Source organism: Sander lucioperca, chromosome 19, assembly GCF_008315115.2.
Source record: "Sander lucioperca isolate FBNREF2018 chromosome 19, SLUC_FBN_1.2, whole genome shotgun sequence".
In the NCBI taxonomy this organism is placed as follows: domain Eukaryota; kingdom Metazoa; phylum Chordata; class Actinopteri; order Perciformes; family Percidae; genus Sander; species Sander lucioperca.
Window position 1 is genome coordinate 14,527,774 of NC_050191.1, and position 27,582 is coordinate 14,555,355.

The 27,582-nt window shown below is 41.1% G+C and overlaps 2 protein-coding genes across 5 annotated transcripts in view; both read right to left on the reverse strand.

Annotated features, from left to right (window-relative positions):
- Positions 1-1,134, reverse strand: part of galnt14 (UDP-N-acetyl-alpha-D-galactosamine:polypeptide N-acetylgalactosaminyltransferase 14 (GalNAc-T14)) — a 194,949-nt gene extending 193,815 nt beyond the window's left edge. For both annotated transcript variants that reach the window (XR_004106500.2, XM_031308303.2), the window contains exon 1: positions 662-1,134. Coding sequence is in view for 1 of the 2 variants with exons in the window: in XM_031308303.2 (XP_031164163.1) it covers positions 662-829 (168 nt within the window). In the remaining variant the exon portion in view is untranslated. The remainder of the gene's footprint in view (positions 1-661) is intronic.
- An 11,420-nt stretch (positions 1,135-12,554) lies between these two features.
- On the reverse strand, positions 12,555-27,459 carry LOC116056176 (AN1-type zinc finger protein 3-like). 3 transcript variants are annotated; one of them, XM_035995620.1, is made up of 7 exons: positions 26,905-27,459; positions 21,323-21,388; positions 20,062-20,102; positions 15,419-15,610; positions 14,054-14,119; positions 13,763-13,933; positions 12,555-12,810 (listed from the first exon to the last, which is right to left on the reverse strand). In XM_035995620.1, exons 3-7 carry the CDS (start codon positions 20,087-20,089, stop codon positions 12,656-12,658), a joined length of 612 nt encoding a protein of 203 aa, XP_035851513.1. In that variant the 5' UTR covers positions 20,090-20,102; positions 21,323-21,388; positions 26,905-27,459; the 3' UTR covers positions 12,555-12,655. The 3 variants fall into 3 exon arrangements, with proteins under 3 accessions (XP_035851513.1, XP_035851512.1, XP_031164191.2); XM_035995619.1 differs by having other exon boundaries at positions 21,323-21,391; XM_031308331.2 differs by lacking the exon at positions 21,323-21,388 and having other exon boundaries at positions 12,556-12,810; positions 26,905-27,457.
- Positions 27,460-27,582: the final 123 nt, after the last annotated feature.

A 27,582-nucleotide genomic window follows, 5' to 3' on the forward strand; every position in this document is an offset into this window, starting at 1 on the left:
AAAGTTACAACATAGCAGATTTTCTTTTAATTTACATTGGGAGCTGACAGAAGAAATACGAGGAGGAAATACTACATTACCTGACTAAGGTTCTTTTTTTCAGAAGGGAATGTACTTTTTAACTCTTCTGAATTAGTGGAAGATTGAGAACTCAGCTTCAAAAAAAAATATTCTAAAATAGGAACTCCTGCCATTTAAATTGCTTATCTGTGCCAATTAGTTGCACCTGAGCCAACAACAACAACTAAACATACATTAACTCGCCCATTAGTTACTTTCATTAAATGCATTTTACTGCCAATTTGTTTGATTTCACTCAATTTCAAATACAGGAGTTTTTTTTGTTGTGGTGTTGCTACATTTACTCAAGACTTGAATACTTTTTCCAGCATTGATGACACACTATCCATGAGGTTTAAGACTACACCTATCCCAGCCAAATTACAACTCTTTATAGGGATGCAAACCCATAAAACAACCACTAATGTCACTATAAACTCATCATTGATGCACTTCGGGATGTTATGGGTTTACTATAGGAGATACCGCTTGCAGTGTGACTGATGTTAACTCCACAGACACAGTGGAAGTCCCCACAGGGATATAATGGCATCTTTTCTTTCGCGCACACACAGTAGGAGAGGTGGTATCTCTACTTCACCTGGTTGGACGCTGTCTCTCCGCCTCCCGCTACTCCTCCTCCTCCACCCCCTACTCCGGTACCGAGCTCCGGCAGCCTCCTCCGGCTCAGCACCAGCAGGTAAACCAGCGCCCCCAGCCACACCAGCACCGCCACGGCCACCGCCAGCCTCCGACAGAGACGCTTCATTTTCCGGTCAGGAGGAGCCGGCGGCGCCCGCTGCCCGGCTGCTGTTAGAATCCCATTATATAGAAGCGAGAAAACAAATAAAAAAACAACCAGACTAAACCGGACAACCTCCACTAACTAACACACTGGTCGGCCCGTTCCCGCCGACGGTAAAACACTGACTACAGAGCGCGCTTTCCTTCACTCTCACTCTCTCTCTCACTCTCTCTCTCTCTCTCTCTCTCTCTCTCTCAACTCACAGAGGCTCGAGCGCTTCTCTGACACGCCTGACGGCCGTATGCGCGTGCGAGTGTGTGTCTGTGACACTGTGTTCCGCTGAGAGAGTCCTGGACCCTCCTGAAGGGTTGGATGGGAGAGCGTGGAGCTCCACCTGCCGACACCCACAACTACTCCACTAAAGTAGAACAGAATAGATCGGCAGAAAATCACCGACGGAGGAAACAGAAGACAATTCAGTTCAAATAACTATCTATTTTGTCCCCGATTGAGGGACAATTAGACAAAAGCTAATCAACAGAGAGTTAAAACTGACTATGGATTAATAATTTGTGCCATTTTTATTTATTTATATATATATATATATATATATATATTTTTTAAACATGCCAATAATCGTTTTCAAATCTTTGGGCATAGGCTCCACAAGCAAGTGAATGGACACTATCCTCATTTGTTTTCTATTGTACACTGTGTACAGATTTCTTTGGACTGTTGGTCAGACAAAGCAAGTAAACGGAATCTTACTTTCTTGACCAAAATGATTAATCAAGAAAATAATGCGCAGATGACTGAGAAATGGAAATATGTATTAATTGCAGCCTATGACAAAAGGCAAAAATAAGAGTAAAAGTGAAATATCTTATCTCTGTAGACTAAAAAAGGACCCCAAAGAAAAAACCCAGAACAGTTCAGATTTATTCTGTACATGCCTGTCTCTCTAAGATCACTGTTGTTATTTGATTTTAACCAAATTCTAAATTAACGTAGGCCATACATTTAGATCAAAGACATGTAACATTAAATACAGAGGGATGGGCGGAAAAAAAGACTGGAAAAAGAAGAAGAATGCACAAAAAACAAATCAGTGATCAAGTGTGGGTCAATATAGCACACATGTATTATTATTATTATTTAATTTATTTTATGTTATTGTATTATTAATATTGGGGTACTGGATCAAAACTACCCATGTACCCGGCTGAAATCAACCCAGTATTGCCATTGATTTTCTGTGTGTAGACTGAGGAGAAAAGCTAAATAAATATACCTAGGAGAAAGAGAGGAGAGAAAAGATGGAGAGAGGAACGGAGAAGAAAACAGGGGTGGGATAGGAAGAGGAGGAGAGGAAAGATCTTTTTCTGTTGCAGTGCAGTGTTTCTGTCACATGAACAAACAAGTTGACAAGAAGAAAACACATTTGATCTCAATAAATTATCAGACACACCACTGGTTCCATCTCATTTTTCGTTATTCATTAAATATGTGGATCCAAAATAAAAATGATCCTCATTAGAAAGGTGAATTCGAGTTGAAATATCTTTACAGTCTTAGCTCGCCATCTAGTGTTTCAGCAGAGTAACTGTCCTTTTCTCTGTCTAAAACGGAGGTACTTTATTGATCCCAAATGTGGAAATTCTGGTGTCACTGACATCAATTTTACACATTCGCATGTACACGTGCATTGTTGTTTTAAGTGCAAACTGAAAAACGCCAAAGGCAGTACCGGTAATTACAAAAATGCACACAAGCAATGAAAACACCCTTTGATACAGACACTGGAGGGGTTGACACAGAATGTATGTTAACACCTCCAGCATTGATACATGGTGAGTGACTTGAGATTGTTGACAGCTTTACACGTTTAAATTGTTCAAACCATAATTAACATTCACGTCAGCCTCCTAGTTGGATGGCAGAGATCAGGAATTTCTGACAGTGACGTTATCTTGGTAAAAGATGAACTACAGAAGTGTCAGACCTGTGGCAAAAAGACTGCAAATATCTAATATTACCTCCTATTCAATCAATTCAGCTGATCTAAAAGGAGCTATACAATGTTTGCATCTGGTTTCACGTATATATATATATATATATATATAGAGTAGGTCATTGATTTAAATGATGGCTAGCAGTGAGGTTAACCCTCTTGGAATACTGCACACAGATCTTTTGAATCTGCCCACAGTGCAGGCAGCTCCTTCAACTTAATGGCTTGGTTTCTACTCTGATATGTACTGTCAAATGTGAGACCTAATAAAGACAAGTGTGTGTCCCTTTTCAAATCATGTCCAATCAAATTTACCCCAAGTGGACTCCAATCAAGGTGTAGAAACATCTCAAAGATGATGAAGAAAAATGGGCGGTACCTAAGCAAAATACTTTCATAACAAAAAGTCTGAATACTTCGGTCAACGTAATATTTCAGTGTTTTCTTTTTTAATAAACTTGCAAAACATTCTAAAATCCTCTATTGGTCTTGTCATTATGAGGTACTGAGTGTAGATTGATGAGACATTTTTGGCATAATGCTGCAACATAAAATATACTTTCTGAATGAAGTGCAGTTCCCTGTACCTTTTTAGGTGACTTCCTCTTGTGTTTGAGTTCATCAGCATTGAAGATTATCGGAGAAGCAGCCAGCAGAGCACTGAGCAAGAAGATGGAGATGTGGGGCTGAATCCCAGCAGCAACAAAGAATAAAAGTAACAGAGAAAAAAAATAGTGCATGCATTTAAATCAAATTTAAAAACATAGGTAAGTCCAAAAAACATGACTCTACAACTACAAATGTACATACACAACGGTAACAATCATGCTCGGCCCCGTTTTGGTTCTGTTTCCAAAGCCCAATGGTTAGCAGTGGTGTAAGAAGTATTCTGAGCTACTTTAAAGTAAAAGTAGCAATAGCACAAATACTCTACTAAAAGTAAGCATTTAAAACCTTAAAAAGTAAAGTATTATCAGCTAAATGTGTAAACGTTAAGTAGGCTAGCCTATAATAGCTTATAACATTGTGACATAACGGTGGTTTAGCTTATTTAAAAGAAAATTCATCTTATTTTACTAAAACACGTCTTTTTATATATTGCCTTAGGTTTCTTTGTTTATAAAGCATTATAAATTGCTTTATGGTTGAAATTCGCAACACAAATAAACTTGGCTTTCCTTAAGATAGCTTAAATCAAATGAACTGCTAACACTGAGATATAGCTAGCTAAATGTTTCACGAATTTAGATAAACTGGTCCAGTATTTGTAACGTTTGTAATTTTCTTCAAATGTGTTTTGTAGCCTACCTGTTGACACTCTGCCACTGTATTAACTCTGTGAAGAAGGTTCACTTTCATGTACAGAGTTTTTTTTAAGGGGGGGAACATTAGCTATTTCGCATTTTTGTTTTGTTTTCTGTACGTCAGGGGTTTTCAAATTGGGTGAATGTGAGCCTCCCCTTAGAGTAGGTAAGGACAGGCGAGCCCCCCCTTCCCCAAAATCACGTCCGCCTGCCCTAACCCACACACACCTCTGCAGTAAATGCCATCTTTTGTGTGTCCCAGACAATGATAAGTTTCAATAACAACTGATAAAATGTAAATATTTTTTTATATTGTATTTGAAGACATTTTATTTCCACAACTTTTTAAAAAGTGCATTCATAAATGATTCTTTGCAACAGCAAATCATTTCTAACTTCATGCAGGCCTAATTGAGGCTACTTTTAAAATCACTGAACATCAGTGGGCCTATCCACAAGTCAACAAAACATGCTTAACATGTGTTATGATGGGGTCAACCTCCTGAACATTTTGACATTAAACACTTCATTTCCTGCATTCTGGTGAATTTGTATGCACCTATTTCTACCTTTTTCTGAATCAATATGCTGGGAATATCTTTATGTAAAGGGAAACATAGATTATAATCAAAATCTAAAAACATAATGGAATATTTAGCAGTAAGGCTCTCAGGCATTCTGTATTGCTTTATCTATTTATTCCCCTTTAGATCGACTTTTCTAATTATATCTGAGTCAGCACACATGTAGCCTAGAGGCATCATTTACTCCTCCCTCCTCTTTTGCTTCTTTTGTTGGGGAAGTAACCTCCTTAAATGTGCATATGACCTCAATGATACATTATTCATTTTAATTTATTAATAAACTCCTGGACTGTAATATTTCAGATGTTTGAGCAAGATTTCTGCTCATGTCCAAAACTTTGTGCACATTCACATTCAAATATATCTCATCCCATCTGTGTTCTCTGAGATTTGGAGGAGTTGTGATATTTTGAGAAAAATAAAGTTATAATAGGCTATTACAAGAATACAGTCACTATATTTCTGAAAATAATCCACCTGCACCGTAGCCTGCTGTGCATTACGTGATTGCTCTGCTGATACGGTAGATCTCAGACCGTCTGACAGACTCAGAGCCCCGTTTGGGTCTCTGGTCTCTGAATGAGACAAAGTTTAGGGAAGTGGCTGAACGCTGCTCTACATCGGAGGTGGAAAACCAAAACTACGGCAGAAATACACGGAGCACAAACGGGACACATCTACCGCAGCATGTCGACAGCAGAGCGCATCCATAAACCTGAACCTGCACAGCTTTTTACAGCGAGAGTGGACACTAAGCGACGTCCGGTTTCATATTTGTCAGTCAACTTTTCAAAATACATTCGGGGCTGAAGCCCCGGCAAAATCAGCTGACGCGCTTTTGATACGCAGAGGTGTTGGATGCGGGGCTGCACTGCAGAGAGAAATAAACGCAAATCGACCTCCACCTGCAGCCTTGATCTGTATTTGTTTTTAATAAGGGTCAATGCGGAAAACCCACACAAGTAGGTGGAGGTGAAGGGGATTAGGACTTTCATAGCCTTAGTGCAGATCTGGGGGAACTCGCTCTCCACAGACAACCGTAACGCGTGATCGCCATTTCTCCCGGTCTCTGTCCCACTGCAGCAGAGGTGCAGCCTCGGACCCCGACCAGGTGAAACCTAACTTTAACTCAGGATCATATTTCCTTTCCTCATATTTTTTTGCTGGGTCCTGTCTCCTCCCTTAATGCTGACTTCTGTTGACTTGGGACAAGGAAACGATGCACTTTAAAGCTAATACACGCACGCACAATTACAGATATCAATAGAGCTGCATACAGTTATTTTTTCTTCACGTGTCGCGCCTCCCCTGTAGCTCTTTGGCGCCCCCCAGGGGAGGCGCGCCTCACCTATTGAGCACCCCTGCTGTACGCTATCTTACGATAGCCGTTAACCTAGCCTCAATCAGACTAATTAGCAAAGAAAAAGTGCAGGTGTGTGGCCCCGCCCCCTTCAGTAAACTGCAACCAATGAGATTCATCCAGAATGTATTCAGTAGCTGACAACTCATCCGTTGCTAGGACTTATTCTAATCCAGCAGTACAAAGTAAACTCAAGTACATACTTAAGTACACTTTTAAGGTATTGTAAATTACTTGAGGATTAACATATGCTACTTTATAATTCTACCCAACTAAATAGCCTATTTCAGATGAACACGTCTGGAAGAAGTTCATATTTTAGGCATTATACACAAACGTTTAATAATTCATTAAGGATTAAACCAACAATATAAAAATAAGTTAAAATGAGTGCCACCTCGACCAGCTACATCATTTAAATGATGCCTACATGATATATGATATGGCGATACATATAACACTGACAAGGGGCATCCAACTTCCCCATGAGTACTTTTACTTTTGATTACATTTAAATGCCAATACTACTTTTACTCAAGGATCTGAATAGGTCTTCACAACTATACTCCTCCATGCTGACTTTAGTGTTAAGCTTTATATCTCATTCTTGCTTTAGTTCACCAAAACAATCAACTCAGGGTCCACTTACTTGCTTGCTCTTGAGCTTTCTACCATAATACACAGTTCTCATCTGCAGTTTTTATGTTATGGTTAGGATGTGCTTGCAGGAAAGATGAGTTTTTGCTATGAATGATGGGTGAGATGTATTCGGTACGTGTGTGTGTGTGTGTGTGTTGTGAGATGAGTTTTAAATATGTGTTACAATGATGATGCACCTTACTAGAGTGGCTCTACAATTTCATTGTACTTAAATGCAACGACAATAAAGGCATTCAATTCAAATCAATGTTGTGTATTCTAAATAATGTATTAATTAGTATAAGCTCACTGTAATGACTAGGGCTGGGTATACCTAAAGTATCGAGTATCGAAAAATGCCTCGTCATTCAATACCCAATTTCAATACCTTAGGAGTAAATGTCATCAGCGTCAGTGAGCGAATCAGCATGCAGCATGCATCTACCAACATCTAATATTGTCTGTGATTGGCTGTCTAACTTCAAACGTAGTAGAGCCACGCAGGAAAAACTCTACGTTACACAGAGACGGGACTCACGTAGTAGGAGCTGAAAAATAAATAATGTAATGTGAAATGTTGTAATTTTTTTTATGTTTTATAAAATTGGTATCGAAAAAAATTATCGTTCAGGAACCGGTATCAAAGTCACGGTATTGGTATCGGTATCGAAAATATTTGAACGATACCCAGCCCTAGTAATGACGAGGCTAAATAATGTCCTCATATCCCTTTTTTGGTTCTATATTACAATAGGAAAAGTCAAGCGACACTGCAAATTTCATTGAGACATTTGCGAGGTAACCAAAGTAATTTCCTCAACAACAACAAAAACACTAAAATTATAGTTGATCAATCCTTTTGGGATATCTGCTAAAGCTTCAAGCTGTGACCTCTCATTCTGAGTTACTGTAATTTATTGATCATTACACCCAATCAGCATTAAGGCTCTGACACACCGACCCGACGGCCGACCGTCGGCAGAAAAGGCAGTCGGACTGATCAGTCGGCTCCCCAAGGTCCAAAAAGTGCCTCAGAACACAGCAAAGCGACGCCAACTTAAGCGTACGTTCTGCGCAAGACTTAATACGTCTCCATAACAGCAGGCGGCGCTAATCTTTGTCGCCCAAAAAATGAAAACCGGAAATGACGGAACATCTCTCTAGACCTAGTAAACACAGAGCACGCTGTCATCAGTCATTGTTTTCATCAGAGAGTGTTGATAGTAGTCAAGAAGGATCGTTGTTGTCATTACTCGCTGAACGGAAGAAAATACGATGGCTAGTACTAAGAAGATACTGGCGTTGTCAGCTCTCGGGCTTCTTCTTTAGAAGCACTGATTCGCTAGTCAAGGGCTAGCACTCCACCAATCAGATTGGTCCTTGAGTCCAACTGCCCACTGGCTGATTCAACAAGTCAAATCGGCCAAAATGAACGCAGACGGCTCCTCCGACTGACGACAGCACGGAACACGTCGAACAGACTCGAGTCACCGACCTCGCCAGACTGTCCGACGGCCGGTAATCGGGTTGGTGTGTCAGAGCCTTTACAGGCAAATTCTGCCACCTTCTAAGGCAAACTTAGAGATACTGAATCGGGTCTTCTTCCTCTTGCACTGCAGGCCGATAATTTGATATTTTACAACATATCATACATATGAACATATATATTGTGTATCAAAATGTGAACTTGAATACAATCACAGCATGAAGAACAAAAACTATGGTAGTGTTAAAGAGATGGTTCGGAGTAATTTCACCCTAGGCTGCTTGGCACCTTGACCTCGAGCCAAACAACCCCCCATAAGCATTTTTCTCCTTGTTATAACGTTGGTCGAGTTAGCGTTATCAGCTGGTTAGCTTAGTGCAAGCGCTAATGGATCCACGTTTGTATCTCGTAAATTACCCCACTAATAATGCCTGGAATGATACCAAACTTCTACAGTAGTACAAATAGTTTCTATACATATAAAATGAGGCATTAGAAAGTTTGTAACTACACCAGAAGTATGTAGTAGTAGTAGTATGCAAATACTGCGCGATAGCGCAGTAGCAGCCGAGAGGAGTATCCATCAGGCAAGTGTTATTTAAATATACTTCTGGTGTAGTTACAAACTTTCTAATGCCTCGTTTTATTAGTACAGAAACTATTTGTACTACTGTAGAAGTTTGGTATCATTCCGGGCATTATTAGTGGGGTAATTTACGAGATACAAACGTGGATTCATTAGCGCCTGGACTAAGCTAACCATCTCATATCGCTAACTCGACCAACGTTATAACAAGGGAAAAAAGCTTATGGGGGGGGATTGTTTGGCTCGAGGTCAATGTGCAAAGCAGCCTAGGGTGAAATTACTCCGAACCATCACTTTAAGATCATGACCTACATGTGTTTAACTCTGACATTTAAGCTATTAATAATAAACTGTGATGGATATGCTGGCATTCTCTTCATGATTTATTTTCAAACAAATGTTAATATAGGAAAAATAAAAAAGACAGATCAATGCACACAACACATCCTCTAATCCAGTTTATTTTCCTTAGCAGAAAATGGAACACGATAAAATTAAAAAGGAAAAAAAATAGGACAGAATTATGTTCTTGCTTTTTTTATACATTTAACTAAATATGCCATTCTATGCTAGGGTGTAAGTAACTCAAACTGATATAAGGTTAAATAATTTTTTTTTCTCTAAAAAGGTACAGAAAGATATTCCATTTCTTCCATCTCTCATTAGCACTCAAAAAAGGAACAAGTTTTTTTTTCAAAATATCAAAATAAGAACCAGCTACGACATTTTCTCCAAAGCTCCCTTTATCCTTCGCGGTGTTCTCATTGGGAAAGACGAGAGGGGTGGGGAGAGGTGAGGGGGAGAAGGAACAATAGCTTGTGCATGAGGATTAGCATAGTTAAGTGGTGTCTGGTTATAAGGTCTCTCCACCTGAATCAACTTTTCCCAAAGATAACTTGCAAAAGAAAAAAAAAAAAGAAAAAAAAAAAAGGACGCTTTCTGATTTTTCTGCCATTTAAGGAAATCTACCGTTTCATGTTTCTCCAAATTGAAAAAAAGCAAAATATACAATTCAACATCATCAAAATCGCATTTCCAGTGATGCTGCAAAGTACATTTCATGGAGATACCGTACCTGTATTAAACAAAATCACAACTTATACTTTTAATGCACCTACAATGTGCGCTAAATGCCAAACAATTGTTTTTTTTTTAAATTTGCAAAAAAAATTAAAAAAAAAAAAAAAAAAAGGTCAGCTTCTGCAACGTCACAAACAAACAAAAAAAAGTTGATTTTGGTAGAATACACCTTTAGGAGAAGAAGGAAGAAAAAAGTGTGTAACTGAACAATATGCACAGCACAAAGTCCAAGCAGTCAGACTGCGTAGGCTGATTTGGAGCAGGGTTGGAAACAGTGACCAAAACAAATGTATGAAGGAAGGGAAAACCAACTCACTTCAAGGGTTCACGTTATGTCTGCAGCCAAAACATTACCAAAGAGCAGTTTGAAATCTGTGATGTCAATAAGATGTACAACCTCCACAGGGTCCGACAGAAAAGAAAGCCCACGATGGACCACTGGGGTTCTTAAGTTCACCTTTGCTCTTACACCTGGATGAGGTTCATTAGTAGCTTAACTGAACTGGAGAGGAACCAATCACGGTTGATTGTGTTGCGGAAGTGGCGAGTTAAGAGTCCAGCTGTCCAACTCGGTTTTTATTTTTGCTTTTACGTCTATTACCACATCAAGTTAACCAGCTTCTGGTTAATTCCCCAGCCTTAAAGGTGCCCTGCCACACGTATTTCATTACTTTGTGGTAATGTCTGAAGTTCTTCCATGGACTCTGTAACAATTTTATTTTGTGGAAAGAAATGCCTTGGTTACCTTGTTTCAAGCCATTCTAGCGTGGTAGCGTAGAAAGCCTGCAGGAAGACTCAGCTCGATTTGTGCAAGTTCTCATTAATATTCAACGAGCTAAGCTGCTTGACTCTGACTGGCTAACAGCTAGCCAATGAGAGCCTGGCTATCAGCATCCTTTACCCGGAGCAACTGGGCGAGCACATGAATAGTAATGAGCTCAGGCAACATGATGTCAGACTGACCAGCTTTTGTAATTGGCCCGATTTCTCCGCTTATTTCTTTTCAGTGGCTAGAGCTGACAGAGGAGGTAGCAGTTCATTTTCACATTCACGACATAACACACACACATATGGACCTAACATATTTAAAAAAAAAAAATGCAATCAGAAACACTTTAGTGTGGCAGGGCACCTTTAAAACCAATGTTCACTTGTGCTGTGTGTATCAATATGACATCACTGATTTAAACTGTGGGACAAAACTCATCCCTCTTCCATTTAGTGAACGCTCACTACTAGCACAAATGAAGCCCCTGGGCGGCAATCAACGTGAAATTTTTTTTTTAAAGAAATCATAAAACATTTCAAGATTATTTTTTTCTCCCCAGATCTGAAAATAAAGGTCACCTCATCCTATCCACCAAACACAAAATAAGAAATAAATTATAGAACAATTTAAAAAGGGTAGTACGTAATGTATGCATTCACTTGAGCACTCTTGACTGATCGTCTTCAACCACAGACACACTCAGCGATAAACTTTGTTTTTCTAAATGAATACATGGCGTTTTGGCGAAGAACTCTTCACCTGAATACAAAAATTCAGTCGCATTCCCCTTTATGTAAAACAACAGTACTACTCCGTAAATTGAAGGAGAAAAAAAAAAAAAAAAAGGGAGAGGGAAAGAGAGAGAGAGAAGAGGATCTGCTACACAGAGGATTTATCCGAGTGATTCTTGTCCATTAGTGTGGTATTTTATTTTTTTTTAATATTTATTTGTATTTTTTTTTTAATTTTTGTTATAAGTCCATGTGAGCAGAGGCAGGGATTGGCTGTATTGTCCTCCACGACGCCGTGGTTAAGCAGTAAAAACAGAGCTAATCACCATGACGGCCACACGGGAACATAAGAAGAAAGAAAATAAAAATCAAACCATGACAGCATCCTTGGGACTGCCTCACATTACCACACTCAAACCTGCACAAATACACGGTTGCTGGTACCATGCACGAGCAAAACACGGTTAGTGATGCTGCACCTGGACCTCAAAAAAAAGAAGAGGAAGAAGAGGAAGAAGAAGGAGAGGAAGGCGGGGTTACAGGTTTGATACTCCAACCCCTTTATGTCGACCTGAGGAGTGGTCGTGGGATAGAGCTGGACCCCTCACCCGCGACCAAGAAATGGGGGAAAAAGAAAAACTTTGTCAAATTGACAATCCAAACGGATCAGTTCACCCACACGTTACAACAGTTCACCTTCCATAACTTTCTGTACTGAAAAAAAGAAAAAAGAAAATAATAAGGAGCGTGAGCCAAGAGGAAGAAAACTGTGGCGAGAAACGTGTGCATAATGTACGACCAACTGAATCCGGCTTTGCATCGTCCATCCTCTGAAGACTGAAGAGGGAGGGGGCAGGGGGGGGGGGGGGTTGGGTTAAGGCCGTGTGTGTGAACATGCGATACTGAACGTGGCTCTGCAGAACGGCCACCAGGCCTCCCTGTTGGCCCCCACGAGCGGCCTTCGTCCAGAGCCGAGTCCAAAACAGACGCTCCACGCAGGAAATCAGGACATCAACACGGCGGCGAACAAACTCCGATCCAGAATTCTCAGGGATGCAGGATGTTACAACCGGTCTCCCCCTTCCCCCTTCCTCTTCCTCCTCCTCTTCTTCTTCTTCGTCGTCCCTCCCTCCCTCCCTCCCCCCCCCCCTCCCCCTCCCTCTTCCCTCCCCCCCTCCCACCATTTGTCATTTATCCTTGCTCTCCTTCCACCTCCTCCTCCTCCATCATCCTCCTCCTCCTCCTCCTCCTCCTAAGCGCCTCATCTTAAACTGGATGGCCGGTCACGGTGCGTGGCCAATCAGGAGCACTCCTCCCCGATGCGTTGGCACGAGCGGCCCACCTTGCGGTCCAGCTTCACCATCTTGAGGACGGCCTCCTCGCGCCCGCGGCCCAGATGGTCGAACAGACAGTCGTGCTGCTCAGGGAGACGGTGGAGCATGCAGAACACATAGCCTGTGGGGTGGGGGTGGGGGGGGGGGGAGGGGGAGAAAGAACGCAAAGCAAAGTGGTGAGGGAGGAAGTGACCCAAATAAATGCTCTGTCGTCAGTTTGCACCATATGAGGAAAATATGTGATATGCGAAAACGTTGTTGAATGCAGTTTTCTACTGATAAAAAAAAAATCTCTGAGTGTCTTTCACAATATGTCACAGCCTTTTGCGATATGTGTACTGCGCCTCTGGCCTCTGGTGAGCTACCCAGGGGTCCAATATATGTTTGTTTTTTATCGTCATCGCAATATCAACTGGCGCAATAACCAGGCTGCGACATATCGAGAAAGAGAGATTTTTTTGTGTTGGTTAAAAGAAAATATGTACGTTTGTGTTGCGTGTTGAGGTAAAGCCATTAATGTGATGTTTTCTCTCATACAAACGGAAGCGACAGAGTAGGGCTGCACAATATATCGATTTTTAAATCGTCATCGCAATATTAACTGGCGCAGTACACATCGCAAAAGGCTGCGACATATTGCGAAAGACACTCAGATTTTATTTTATTTTTTATCAGTAGAAAACTGCATTTTAAAATGTAACCGTCATTCTTTCTTTAGTGCTGGCTTTTATATTCAATTCAATGTTCAATTTGTGCAATAAAAGAATGTTGAAATCGTTTGTTTGAAATTCCGCAAGCAATTATTGTATTTGAGCAGAATAAGAAAAAGCAGCAGAAATGCTGCGGAAACCGAGTACACTTCAGTATCTGTTAATTTATCACAAGTAATATCGTCATCGTGACATTCAACAACGTTATTGCATATTTTCCTCATATCGTGCAGCCCTAATCTTTACATTACATTATTGCTTGACACATTTGTAACCACAGTGGTGGAGCCGAGTCAGGGAAATTGAAGTAGTGGCATGAAGGTGGAAGTGTTGATGAAAACACGCTGGTGTGTTGGTACTGACCACAGCGACAGGAGCCCAGTTCCTGCTGCACCAGCTCTAGTTTGGTTTGGCAGCGAAAGCAGCGCCGACGGTTCTTCTGCTTGGGCGTCCCGCGGGCCTCCTCGCTGCTCCCCTCCTTCTCGTCTGTCCGTGGCCGTTTCTCCGGCGTCGCCTCGCTCTCCGAGCCCGACGCTGAAAGCAAACGGCAGGGTCAAGAAAGTGTGTGTGTGTGTGTGTGTGTGTGTGTGTGTGTGTGTGTGTGTGTGTGCAGGTCACACAGGGCTACAGGCTGGAAGAAGAGGCCCACTGTACCTGATTCTCGTGGACGTTTTGTGGGTGTGCAGAGTGTGCCTTGGGCTGTTTCTGTGGACGACGTGCCTGCAGATGGAAAAGGAGGAGACAGGATGTGAAATGTTCTTTTCCTGCATCACGCCTCCATGTTACGGGGCATTAAGAGTAGTGTCAATTGGGGATGCACGATATATCGACTCAATATCGTTATCACGATATCACGTTGCGCAATACTATATTGAAAGTGTTGCAATAAGTATGCAATATTGTTTTATATTTATTTTTATTGTTTCTCATATATCCTGTTTTGTAGACGTGCTCTTTATTGTCTTTATACTGCCCAACCAGTACAACATGTCCTGTTCTGTAGACATGGTCGTTATTTATTGATTCATGTTGTACCAGTCCAATATGACAAAGAAAGAAAACTTTAATTATTTGTTATTAATCTATTTTGATGCGTTTTCCCATAACTTTTGTAATTTTACATATGTTTAAATATATTGAAATTAATATGAATATCGCAATATTCATAACCGATATCGCAATATCACATTTTGTCAATATCGTGGAACCCTAGTGTCAATGAAACGGCCCATTAGTGCGACGCCCTGTTGTGTTCTTAAACCGCCCAACAAAGCACAATTAGACTTCATATACCTTTTCGTTTATAGATTTTGCCGATTTTGACCGCACCTGAAGGCAGCTTTATTTCACATGAGAGAGAGAGAGAGAAAAAAAGCCAAGCGAGACAGAGCGAGTGCTATGTTGTTGCAGGAAACATTCAGCTATTACACAACCTCTCGGGCAGTTAAGTGCTTGGGTTTAATTTTTTTTTTTACCCTCATAAAAACTTTCTTGTGGCAGGGATGTAGCTGGTGTAGCCAGCACATTTATTTATTCATTTCGAACGTGTCCTATAACACTTTTTTTATGGACACCCTGCAGCCAATCAGAATCAAGTATTCACCCAGACCATGGTATAAGCAGTTATGTTTTCCTGTTTACTGTACGGGATTCTCACACCACCTCAAACCATAGCTCCATACACACCGACAAGTCTGATCTCCGGTTACATGACTGGCCACTGTTTTTTAAGCATTTTTAGGCCTTTATTGACAGGACAGATGAGGGAATGAAAGGGGAGAGAGAGGGGGGAATGACATGCAGCAAAGGGCCACAGGTCGGAGTCGAACCCGGGCCCGCTGCGTCGAGGTGTAAACCTCTATATATGGGCGCCCGCTCAACCAACTGAGCTATCCGGGTGCCCAAGACTTGCGTTTTTGCCGGATCATCTGATCCGGCGTAACGTTTTTAGTTTAGGGCCTTTTTCACCAGAACATACAATGATTTTTGAAAGAGCGTGCGTTGAGCGTCCGATCTTACCTTCCCTCGTGCTGGGAAACGTGGGCGAGGGCTCTTCGGCTGACGGCTGCTCGGAGCTAGAGGCCGGCGACGACAATAGGGATTGGCTACTGCTACTGCTCGTCTCACTACTGAAAACGGGTGATTGGCTACTCCCAGTGCTTTGGATAGGCTTGGAGGTGCAGTCCTCGCCCGGCTGCTTCTTCTGGATGTCTGTGGTCAAGGACAGCAAGCAAGCAAAGCATGGGGAAATGTAAAAATAGGACGTGGAAATAGAAAGATGCAGACAAGAGAGGGAGGAAGAGAAGAGAGACGACACAGAAACTAAGTCAAAACGCTCAAATCTGGACTATTTATGGTGTGTAGTAAACCCCAAACCTCCTCACACTGTCTGTAATAACAAGTTATATAAGGCAAGTGTGTAGAAAATAGTGAGTTGTAGCTACCAGGAAAACTAACATTAGGGCTGGACGATATGGAGAAAATCTAATATCACGATATTTTTGACCAAATACCTTGATATCGATACCGCAACGATATTGTAGCGTTGACTATTGGTGCTTTCACAAAATATTTACACAATGAGATTTTTGATAAATAATCATCAGTGATGTGGACATAATGACTAAGTGGGTAAAGGCAAATAATAGAACAGTTACAACAGTCTGGTAAGTACAGAAAATGACATCACTTTACTGTAATGCAGCCTTTATAACCAGGAAAAGACAACGCTTATGTCATATTACAATATCCAAAATCTAAGATATCTAGTCTCAAATCACGATAGATATAATATTGCTATATTGCCCAGCTCTAACTAACAATATTGATAATATTACGTGCTGCTGTAGCGTGCAAAACATTTATGTATGAATACATTATTGAACCCAAGTTGTTGGTGAATTTTGGTGTTTTTGCCTACAGGAGTGCTCTGCCCAGAGCAAAGACAACTCTTATACGTTTCACATCCGTCTTTCTATATCCTTTGCTTTTTCCTGTCCATGAAATGGTTACACATTGGATTACACAGTTTTTCTAACATGTTACAGTTTCCTAACGTGTGACTCATTTCCACTTTTAGCAGACGTGAAACCATGTTAAGATAGGGGATCTTGTAGCTGCCTAGTCTTTTGGTTTGAGACATTAAGTCACATGTCAATGCAGCCGAGAACAGAACAGCTCTCCTGCCTTCCTTGTTGTGCATTCGAGAAAGCTCCAACACGAGTTGACAAATTGGCTGCTTTAAAGCATTGAATTCACATTTTTGTTGGAAACACAAACCACAAAATCAAATTGCCCTAAGCAAACATGAGTATTTGTCGGCGCTGGCGTATGGTCTGACAATGCGAGTTAACATTCTGGGGAAGAAAAAAAACAAAAAACGCTGGGGCCTGTTTGTGTTTCTATAAACCAATCACAACCGGCGCCGCTAAGCCCCAGATGCGGCGACAGCGACCTTTCAAAATAGATAGCGGAAGGGGAGGAAAATCCGGCAATCCAGACTATGCAAAGGATGACTTGAATTAATCGAATTGTCGGTTAAATGATTGGTCAATTAACAGAAAACAAAACTGTAACATTTTGTTCATCATCAACTCCCTGGTTCCAGCTTGTAGTTATCCTTCTTTGAAGATAGTAAATTGAATATGTTTGGGTTGGACTGTTGGTCAGACAAAACAAACAATTTAAAGACGTCCCCTTGTACCCCAGTGAACTGTGATGGTAAGTTTTTTTGACATATTCCCGACCAAAAGATCGCCCGATTACATAAGAAAGCAACAAATAATGAAAATGATCCTTAGTTGCAACCCTAATGCACCAACCCCATCTCTTTCCCCTAACTTGCTGTCAGCTTTCTACGGTCCAATGCCCCAAAAAAAATACCTTTTCAAGTTTTAGAAATCTCACTAAATGCGCCAAATAATTCAAAAGTTTTCAAAAAAAAAAGTACCTGCTCTCAGCTGCATAACCACGTGGCTTTAAAGCAACGCTATGTAACTTTTCCCGCTTCGGTCCCCCTACAGGTTGGAAGCGGAATTGTCCATTACATTACATTGTCCAGTTCATTCGAACTACAGATCCGCTACCCGATCTGGCAAACTTGCATAATGTAATGTAATGGACAATTTCGCTTCCAACCTGTAGGGGGACCGAAGCGGGAAAAGTTACATAGTGTTGCTTTAAGTTAACTTTGCCAACTGAGACATGATTTGTTGAGATAAAGACACCATCACCTTGGAGCTTCACTTCGTTCCGACCCCCTCTATATAATGATAATCTCAGACGATATCGATCCATGGGGATGTTGTCTACTCTTTTCCCTCCAGGGAGGGTGAGGGAGGTCAGCCTAGATTTGAGTTTCTCCTCCACATGTGGGCTAACCCACTTCTGCTCTGCCTCCATTACTCATGTGTATTGAGTCTATTCTGAGCGCTGCTGCCTGTCTGCGATAGTAGACTCAAAAGCCGGGCCCTTAGGTCCTCGCTGTCTGCCGTACTCACTGGTTGCCATAGCCACCGACAGGGCTGCAGTGCAACCTCACCCCCTCCTCACAAAACCAGACTGGAATTGTCATTGACAAAACTTAATGCATAACTTGACATTTTCAGACTTTAAATTTGGCATCGATATGTAAACATCGATACAGCATAGTATCGTGATCTTTCCCCCCATAGCAATACTGTATCGATACAGACGCCAAGTATCAATCTATTATTATATTATATTATCAGTTTGTCTGCTTGACAATCCCATTTTCCAGCAATAAAAGTGAGATGAACAGAGGAATTTATCTTTTTAGAAAAAACAGATACTGCCAGAGTTTCGTTTTGGGGACCTCATTTGAAATCGGGAAAAATTTGAAGTTGGGGGGGGGGGGTAATAAATTGCAATATATCGCAGAATATCGTATCGTGACACAAGTATCGCAATTATATCGTATTGTGAGGCCTCTGGTGAAACCCACCCCTACTCTTTACCCAGGTTGAGTTTATTGTTCAATATCCTGTATTCCTTTATGCAAGCCTTTTACCAACGTTCCCCCCCCCCCCCCCATTTCATTTTCGAGTGAGAATCTGTTTACTTGTCCTTCCATTTTCCTAATAAGGACTTCTTAGCATTGTTAGCATTCCTGACTAACATCAGCTTGCCACACCTAGCCTCGAGCTGCTGCTAGCTGCTGTAAGTGACAACATTTCCACATGTCAAGAGGCAACCTAACAGAAATAAACCGGGGAAACAGCTCCACTTTCGTTTTTTTTTAATGTGACAAGCAACCAGCTGAAAGTAAGACAATGTCAGCATCGGGAGACAAGAAATTGCATGTCCTCTTCTGGTTTAAATATATTACTCGGTAACACTTTACTTGAAGGTATCGACATAATCGTGACATGACACCGTCGTAACTCTGACATGACACTGTCATGACCGCGTCATAGACGTTATAAACAAGTCATAAATGTTTATGACTTCTGTCATTAAGAGTCATTCGGTTTTTGTCATGACAAGTTGACACTGTTTGGGTTGTCTTGATTATGACAACTTGACATTAATCAAAGTGACGTTACCAGAAGTTGTCTTGGTCACGACAACCTGACATAATGTCATCCTGTTTAATGTCAAGTTGTCTTAATAAGGACACTCCAAAGAAATGTTATGTCAAGTTGTCATGACCAAGACAACTTCTGGTAACGTCACTTCGATTCATGTCAAGTTGTCATAATCAAGACAACTTCTGGTAATGTCACTTTGATTAATGTCAAGTTGTCATGATCAAGACAAATTTAATGTCAACTTGTCGTGACCAAGACAACTTCTGGTAATGTCACTTTGATTAATGTCAAGTTGTCATGATCAAGACAACCCAAACAATGTCAACTTGTCATGACAAAAACCGAATGACACTTAATGACAGAAGTCATAAACGTTTATGACTTGTTTATAACACGTTCGTGACAGTGTCATGTCATAGTTATGACAGTGTCATGTCACGATTATGTCGATACCTTCAAGTAAAGTGTTACCTATTATTCTCATAAGCCGGCATAAATCTGGTCCTTTGCATCAGTTAAAAGGTGCACTATGAGTTCCTGCGTGGTCACTTCTGTTGACGTTCCAAGTAAAATTCAAACAAAACAGAGCAAGCTCGCCCCTTCCCCCATGTTTCCGTAACTGTCATGACTAACTGACTAACTGTCACTAAGCCCCACCCCCTCCCCCAACCATCTTGTTGATGATTGGCTGGAACGTGGTTGTTTTATTTTGGTGCCTATCCTGTCCCTCTAGTGTTTGACGTTTACGACCCCTGTGTTGTCTCCCGAGACCAGGCTTTTCACTGTTTATTCAGGAGGCAGGCAGCTAGCAGATCAAGGAGAGATGCCTACGATTTGAGATAAAAATGAAATCGCGCTGAAACCATGCAGGAACTCATAGTGCACCTTTAACTCAGTAGACAAGGCAAATGTGTACATTTAACCCAACCATTTTTCCTCTCTTTTTTTTTTTGGCTTACTTGCCTCAAGTACTGCTTTACCTCTAATATATGTGCTGTACAACAAAACTGTTTTTTTTTAGAATCGGAAAAAAAAGGGAAACCAAATGGCAGCTGGTCAAGTTAACAAGAGACGAAAAAGTATTTCGGTGTCGTGTATTGAGAGAAAACTTACCAGCAAAACATTTGGAGCAGAGATTCATGGTTTCACTGGACCTGAGGAGACAGGGGAGAGACATTAATATCATCGGCCACCTCACACATCCAAGCCTCGCCTCTTCTTATTACAACTGTTTCCACAACATACATTTTCTGATACATACCTAAAGTGAAATGCTTTTAATTTGAAAAACAATATCATGCCATGTTGAAAATAAAAACAGAAAAACTGTACACAAATAAAGCACATACTGTAATTATGCTAAATTATCTGGAGCATCAGTTTCTGGCAAAACATAAAGTTAAGACTTTTGTCTCGCCCCCCCCCCCCCCACATTGACCAATACCTGTATCTATTTTATGCAGTGTGGCTAAACAGAAATGTAGAAGACGAATGCCGCTCTGAAATATAGTACTAACAAACACCGGTAGGACCTTACCCCGCTTTTCCAACATCTCAAATGACAATTATATCACATCCTGAGAGTCAACCCATAACATCTTTCGTAATCGCTTCTAATGTTTCATTTCAGCAACCCTTTTTTTTTGTTGTTTGTCATTCTGGGCCTCTGTGTCAATAAATTCAAGGCTGGATGACAGGAAATCTCAGAGGACGGGGAGGCAAAAGGCTGTTATGGAGACACTGAGAATCACTTACAGACGGAGCATATGCTTGTAATAATTTGGATTTTTTTTTTTTTTTTTTACTGTTGTTATTGATTCATTTTCTGTCAATAGATTTTTTTTCTTCCAGCACTACTAGTTTCATGCAAACAGAGACACAAAATGTCTGACAGGCAAATCAAGGCCATGTCCGGTTACATATTTGCGCAGATGGACTGGATCTTTCTGCAGTCAAGTCAAATTAGGAAAGGTTTAGCTACACTGTCACTCACTAATATTGGGTTTTGAGCTCAAATCAATGCCGTTATGATGATTTGACGCCCATGTAAAAACAATGCATACATCTAAAAAATGATAAGTCAAAATCGGTCTGGAACGGCCTCCACAGCACGCTAGCAATACGCTCAAAGTACAGTCGGCATAGTGGAGCTCAGCGTAACAAAGGCTAGCTAAAGATGACAAAAAGTACAGCTTAGTCTGATGAAAGTTGAGTCCAGTCTGACATGAAAGAGTTGAGCCTAACAAGCTTGAATGTGAGATGTCCTAAAGTGCCCGCTGTACCTGGGTTGAGGTTTGGCTACACTGTACTCGAATGCTATTGGCTGCCTTGAGGGCGAGGGGGTAGATGTGTAATGGATGCAGGTTTCACTTACAGAGTTAGGTCCTGCAAAGGCCTCTGTCAGTCACCTGTTTCAGTCATGGCTGCACAGTAAGCCAGCCTACTTAGAGAATTTTCAACAAAAACAGAGTATTTTTTTTAAAACTTTTTTTTTTGCCACGATTTCACTGTGGCAGAGAACCACACGGACACAGGGAAAGCATTGTCATTTACACAGTTTAATAAGACTAAATACTAAGCATACTGGAATACGTCCTGTGAGTTTTATAAACTGGCTGAACCTTTGCTGGTTTCAATTTTTAAACTGCGATTTTTATTATTTAAACATGGAGCGATTAAAAAAAAAAAAAAAAAAAAATTGGGTCTCCTGGTTTTCTTGGTGGTTGGTGGTACCTTTTCCTACAGGTATGTCATGTCTTTCCCTCACCTTCTGGAGCTCTCTTTAATGTTCATACCACCACAATACAGCCATTTCTGTCAGCTGTGAGCCCTGTCAATGGTACAGAGGCTGGAACTCCATAGGGTATTCAGATCATTGTTCCTACAGGACCTATATGACAAATGCAGCGGAACAAGCCTGCACAGACTGGTTTTGCCTTCACCAAGGAGGTAAGGTTTTTTCACCTGTAACAGTCTGTGTGTCAGTAAAATATCTCATTATCTATTAATGGAGTCCTATTAAAAGTTGGTAGAAAGACAGGCCTTGGGCAAAGTAACAATTGATTAGACTTTAGTGGTGACCCCAATCGGTCATTATCATCCTGGAGATACAGCCTCAAGAATTGCCAGAGAGCTGAATAAGCAAACTCTCTGACACAATGTCAACAAAAACTGAACATGGGAGGCTTCACGGACAAAGCTGTTATTCCAGGACTGTTGGATTCATTAGTACATGTGTACCTTAGCCTGGTTGACACCAGACCCTTCTCAGTTGTAAATGAGAGTGGGTCTGGGGAAGGTTCATTCACAGCCCATTTCCAAAGGGGTGTCACCAACGGACACAGCACAAATGCCTCTGGGCGCAATTGGATAGTCCTTCAACCAATCAGACCAACGATCCGGGTGACGTGGCAGCGACAGCGGCATCAACGGGTTGCTGCGCTTCGGTGGCCGTCATGTTGAAAGTAAACAAAAAGCTCCTCGCCGTCGCTGCGCTATCGTCATCGTGTAAAGCCCGCCTCGACGGTTGCCATTGGTGCCTCGATTTGGAAAAATTGGAAATGGGCTTGAATGGGCTCTTGGCCAGACTGACTTGCAGAGCAAATCTCAAATTTGCCGGAAGTTGGTCAGGGTTTTCCCAGGCTAGGTGTACCTAATAAACTGGAAACTACTGACCAATGAAATGCATGAAGGGTGATGACATACTGAAGTCTGCATGCCTTTCACTTACAAAAAAATGCCATCTACAGAAAATAAAACTGATCATATTGGCTCTCTCTGGGGAAAATGTACAAATAAATATGGAAATATGCTACTAATACGGCTGGGTATAGATACTGGACACCTTTAAAAGGTATCGACCTAAAAAAAAAAAACAGTAGTATCGAAACTTCTCCAGTCAAAACGACACCTGCATTCGATCCTTTTTGTACCCAGATCTAAAAATAAAAACATTTATATGGTTTTGCTCGCCGCAAACGTTCTCCGATTTAATGCAACGAGTGATTGGCCCACTCCCACAGCAGCTACAACCCATAGAGTCTGTGGTGTGGTGTATTCAAGCGCCATGTATTTGATTGGAGTTGTACAGTTTTGTACAGTTGAGTTATGTAATAAATATTTTAATAATTGGCACACTTTCAAAATGTATTCATGTAAAAATCTGTTGGATGGGGAGGAGAGGCAGTGACATTTTACGCAACTGAACGCTTCCATTCACATAATGGGCACCAGATAAAGTAAGAAAAAATGTATCAAAAAGGAAATACTGTATTGGTATCGTATCACTTTAAGGGTACTGGTATCTTAATTTTTTTTAACAATACCTGGCTTTAGCAACTTAACTTAGTCTGTTACATTTGGTCTTACCCATTTTAAGCCCCAGTCAAAAAGAAAACCAAATAAAAACAAGTATGTTTATTAAGCTTATTATTCAGCAACCATGATTCCAGACTCACAAACACAAGTAAACAATGTTGACTTCCTATTTACTTACTGACATAGTGTGAAGCTACTTTAAACCTTTTTTTCATAAGCAAGTACAAAAACCTATTTAAGAACATGCAGATGCCTACCCATCTCCTTATTGAATTGACATGCTTATAATTATTATAATTAAGTAAGCATTTAAAAAAAGATGTTTACCTAGACATCAAACCTTGTATTATAAAACAGATGATATTGCATAATGGAAGTGAACAAAAGAACACAATCGAGTACATTTTATCAGTTGGCTCTCATGAGCAGTATAGAGGGGGAGCGCAGCACAGAGACTCCGACTGTCTCTGGAGCCAAGCTAGCGCTCCATCCCACGAACGAGCTGCATTCACATGCAACGTAACGGGAATTTTAAGCTCGCTGGAGTGAGTGCTGGAGTGTTTTTGCAGACTGTGCCTTCTGGCCACAAACTGTCAATGGACGAGTTCGCCGATGGACTTTTTCTGTGACAACGAGAACCAACTGTACATGTGCAAGAGCTCAGAATGACTTATTTCTTTCCAGCATTTCATTTTTTTCTCTGCAGACCCTGTCCCTTCTGCTCCCGTCGCTGTACATTCATAGAGTCGTACCAGGTGGGATCATTTCTGCTCCACAAGGATTTTCAAGTGGATTCGTTATGCCTCAGCCCACGCCTTTCCATTGATTTTGATTTCATGCTCCCCTCCAAGCATCACTTAATGTTGTAAAATGTGACTGAACAACAGAATCCACAGGTTTGGGGCCGATGAAAAAGTGTTGAGGGAATCCTCATTCATTACGACGTGATATAAGGTTATGCTCAAAAACGAGGGGATTTATTTGTTCTGAGACATAACATTGGAAAAACCATTATAAAATCCAAGAATGGTGAACTCGAAAATACTATTTCTTCACATCGGATGTCCAAAGAGCAATGAAGAGGGATGATCGTCTGTCATTGATCGTATTCAACAAAAACAAAACCACATAACGCAATCAAAGTGTCAATACAACCTTGCCTTTTGACTACAATGCAACCAGATTTCAAAATAAAAGTCAAGCAAAACAAAAACCGTTTACTCAGTGTCCACATGCAACGCAAAACTAATTTGGAGACCATTTAATATCAGAACAACCTGGTCTTTAATAAAGCTTAAAAAATACAAGACGGCAAATAAAGAACCTGAATCTCTCCAAATAACGTGACACAAAACTCAGACAAAATGTCTTTTGTGCAGCTATAACAATAATACAAAAAAATATGCACTTTACAGCAGGCAAATCCAAACTCTAGCCAAGAGGTATTACAGAGTCCCTCCCCCCAATCGCCTAATAGCCGACAGAAAAAGTGCCACAACCAAGTCAAATATGTTGTTGAGGTGCTTAAAACACAACTGGTTCATCAGATAGCAGCATGCTGAGTGGGAAAAACAAACAAAGATAACGAAAAACAAGCCTTTAACCTTGGACCCTGGAAAAGGATTGTACTGAGGCTAAGAGTATTTTTATATTTCTCACATTTGCTCAGATGTAATGTTCTATTTTAGCCAATTGTTGATATATCCCTACCGGCATACATGACAGCCGATATAGAAGCGGTGATGCTGTTGAGAAATATGGGCCGATGTATTGTCATTTGATTTCTTTTAATTCTCAAAAATCTACAAATCGGTCTGAAGTATCAGTCGGGTTATAATGCTAAACTACCTTAACAAACAAACAAACAGATTTTCCCCCTCAGGTTACTGTTTCAATCAGGCGTTTTTACTGATTAAGACAGCTTTACAGGAGCGCCTAGGTAGCTCATCTGGTAAAAGCGTGCGCCCCATGTACAGGCTCAGTCCTCGGCGCATTGGCTGCAGGTTCAATTCTGACCTGCAGCCCTTTGCTGCATGGCATTCCCCCCTCTCTCTCTCCCCTTTCATGTCTAAGCTGTCTTATCAAATAAAAGGCCTAAAATGCCAAAGAAAAAATCTTAAAAAACAGATCACAAAAGCACTTCAAAGAGCAAATACTATCGCCTACTACATGACCTGGTGTAGTCTTTGATTGAAATTAAAACCTGTGTACTTTCAGCACGTTTGTGTACATCTGTTCTTAATATTATTTTAAGCTTTTGGAAACTAATATATTTGTGGAAACACTGAATAATTGTCACTTAAGAAGAACATTAAGAAGACTGAATACTAACAATGCCTATTAGCACATTGTATCAATCAGGCATTACCTTAAATTAACCATATTCCTGCTAAAACCAGTAGACTGTACTTGTGTTGAGAGACATGTCAGTAACACTGCCAGGGTTAGGGGCTACAATCCATGCTTTAAAAAGAGCTCCTATACTGACTCTAATCCTTCAAAATGCTAAACCTAACCTTATTTAAGTATCTCTCTAAGAGGCCTTGAGTTTCAGTGACATGTGTGGAGAGGCTGTGTGGGACAGGACAGCCAGCAGCCCCGGGCCAGGTGTTATTCTGAGCCGAGCTGAGCCAAGCAGGGCCATAAACACACACAACGCTGCCATTTTTGACACCTGACATTGACAGGTGGGTTTACTGGTTCCAGTGTGCTTACTGGACACCACGAAATGAAGGCAATTGGGGGGGGGGAATGGGGCTTGGGTATGTTCTGTAAAGATACTACCTCAAAAACAGGGGCGCGCGCTTGTTGTCTCACTGGCTGTATTTCACACAATAGTAGTAAGCTACCACCAGAAGAGGAATCACTAATATTGGTGTAATGCAAGTATTACAAGGGTTTAGAGGGGGTCTGTCGTGGTCAATAATGAGATAACAGTCATCTTATCTCTGCTGCTTTGGAACAACACCCATATAAAAAGGAGAAGCAAGCAGTCTGTCATGTTTGAGTGTCGTTGTTAAATCATATTAAAAAAAAAAAAAAATCCCCCCCCCCCATGGGGTAACACTATAGACTGTTGGTAACACAGACATCAGTGAATCACATCCGGTATGCAACACACACATCCACCACTTGACAAGACCGTATGTAAAAAGGGTGTCAAATAACTCGACAACTGGCTAACAGCACTTTTCGGTTTGAGGGGTTATACCTAGCTAGCTAAGTAACGCGGTCATCGTTTAGCTAGCTAAGTGCTGCTTTTTCTTCGAGGCGATACAAGAAAACAGGGCAGGTTTTAAAGGAACCTGCTGGCAATAAATCATTTTCTATCTCGGGTACGTCATCTCCTGGTTCACAAATTGCCTTTAAAACACGATATAGCACGGTGAAACACAATAGCCGGCGTTTAAAACGACGAGAGTGGGCTTGTGAACTTAGGAGACAGTGGAAATGTCGGTAGTTTTCAAACTAGGAGGTGTATTTATTAGCTAACTTCCCAACCCCCCACCCTCGGCCTGCACAACAGAACAACAACAATGGGTTTGTACTAGTTGAACCCGTTGAGCTAATTTCATCCGGATTTGCCTTTCAGTACAAGACAGAGGGTTTAATGTAGTTTATATTAAGATTAACTCTTACCCCCAAAATCCACAGGGACATCGGGGAGGTAGACTCGGAGCTTTGCTTCGTTCACTGGTGTCTCCCATGACTTCCAACAAAAAAAACGATAAGGAAACGCGAGGTTGGGGATGAGTCCGGGGCCTGGTCGTTTAATAAGAAAAACGATCCACGCTCAAGTTAGGCAAAAAGATAAACGTCCTCTTTCTTTTAAAGTCCACAAGTCGGCGAAAAAAAGGTGGCGAACTCGGCCCTTTTCGGCCTCAAAAAAACATCCGTTAAGTCAAACAAAACGGCTCAGTTTAAACTGGAATAATTGAACGGCACTCAAAGCAATCAGCTGGACGTTCGGACGTTACGACCGACAAACGAAAAGAGGGGGGCGTCCCGGTGTTTTACTCGACCCTAAAAAGCTTAGAAAAACAGCCAGCTGTCCACCGATACAGGTTAAATACGATAATGGCGATGTTAAGTACGAGTGAGAGTACGAGGAAAGAAAAAACAAATAGATTGAGGAAGGCCTTCCCCTCTTCACTGTTAATGACCACCCCTATTCACACGTCGCTGATACGAAGTATGCTGGGCCGGAAACGCGTCCATCAAACCAGAAATGTCAATATTGCCCAACGAATTGAAGCCAAAACAGTGCAACAAAAACACAGGAAAATTCAACATTACGCGACTAAAACCCAATAATAA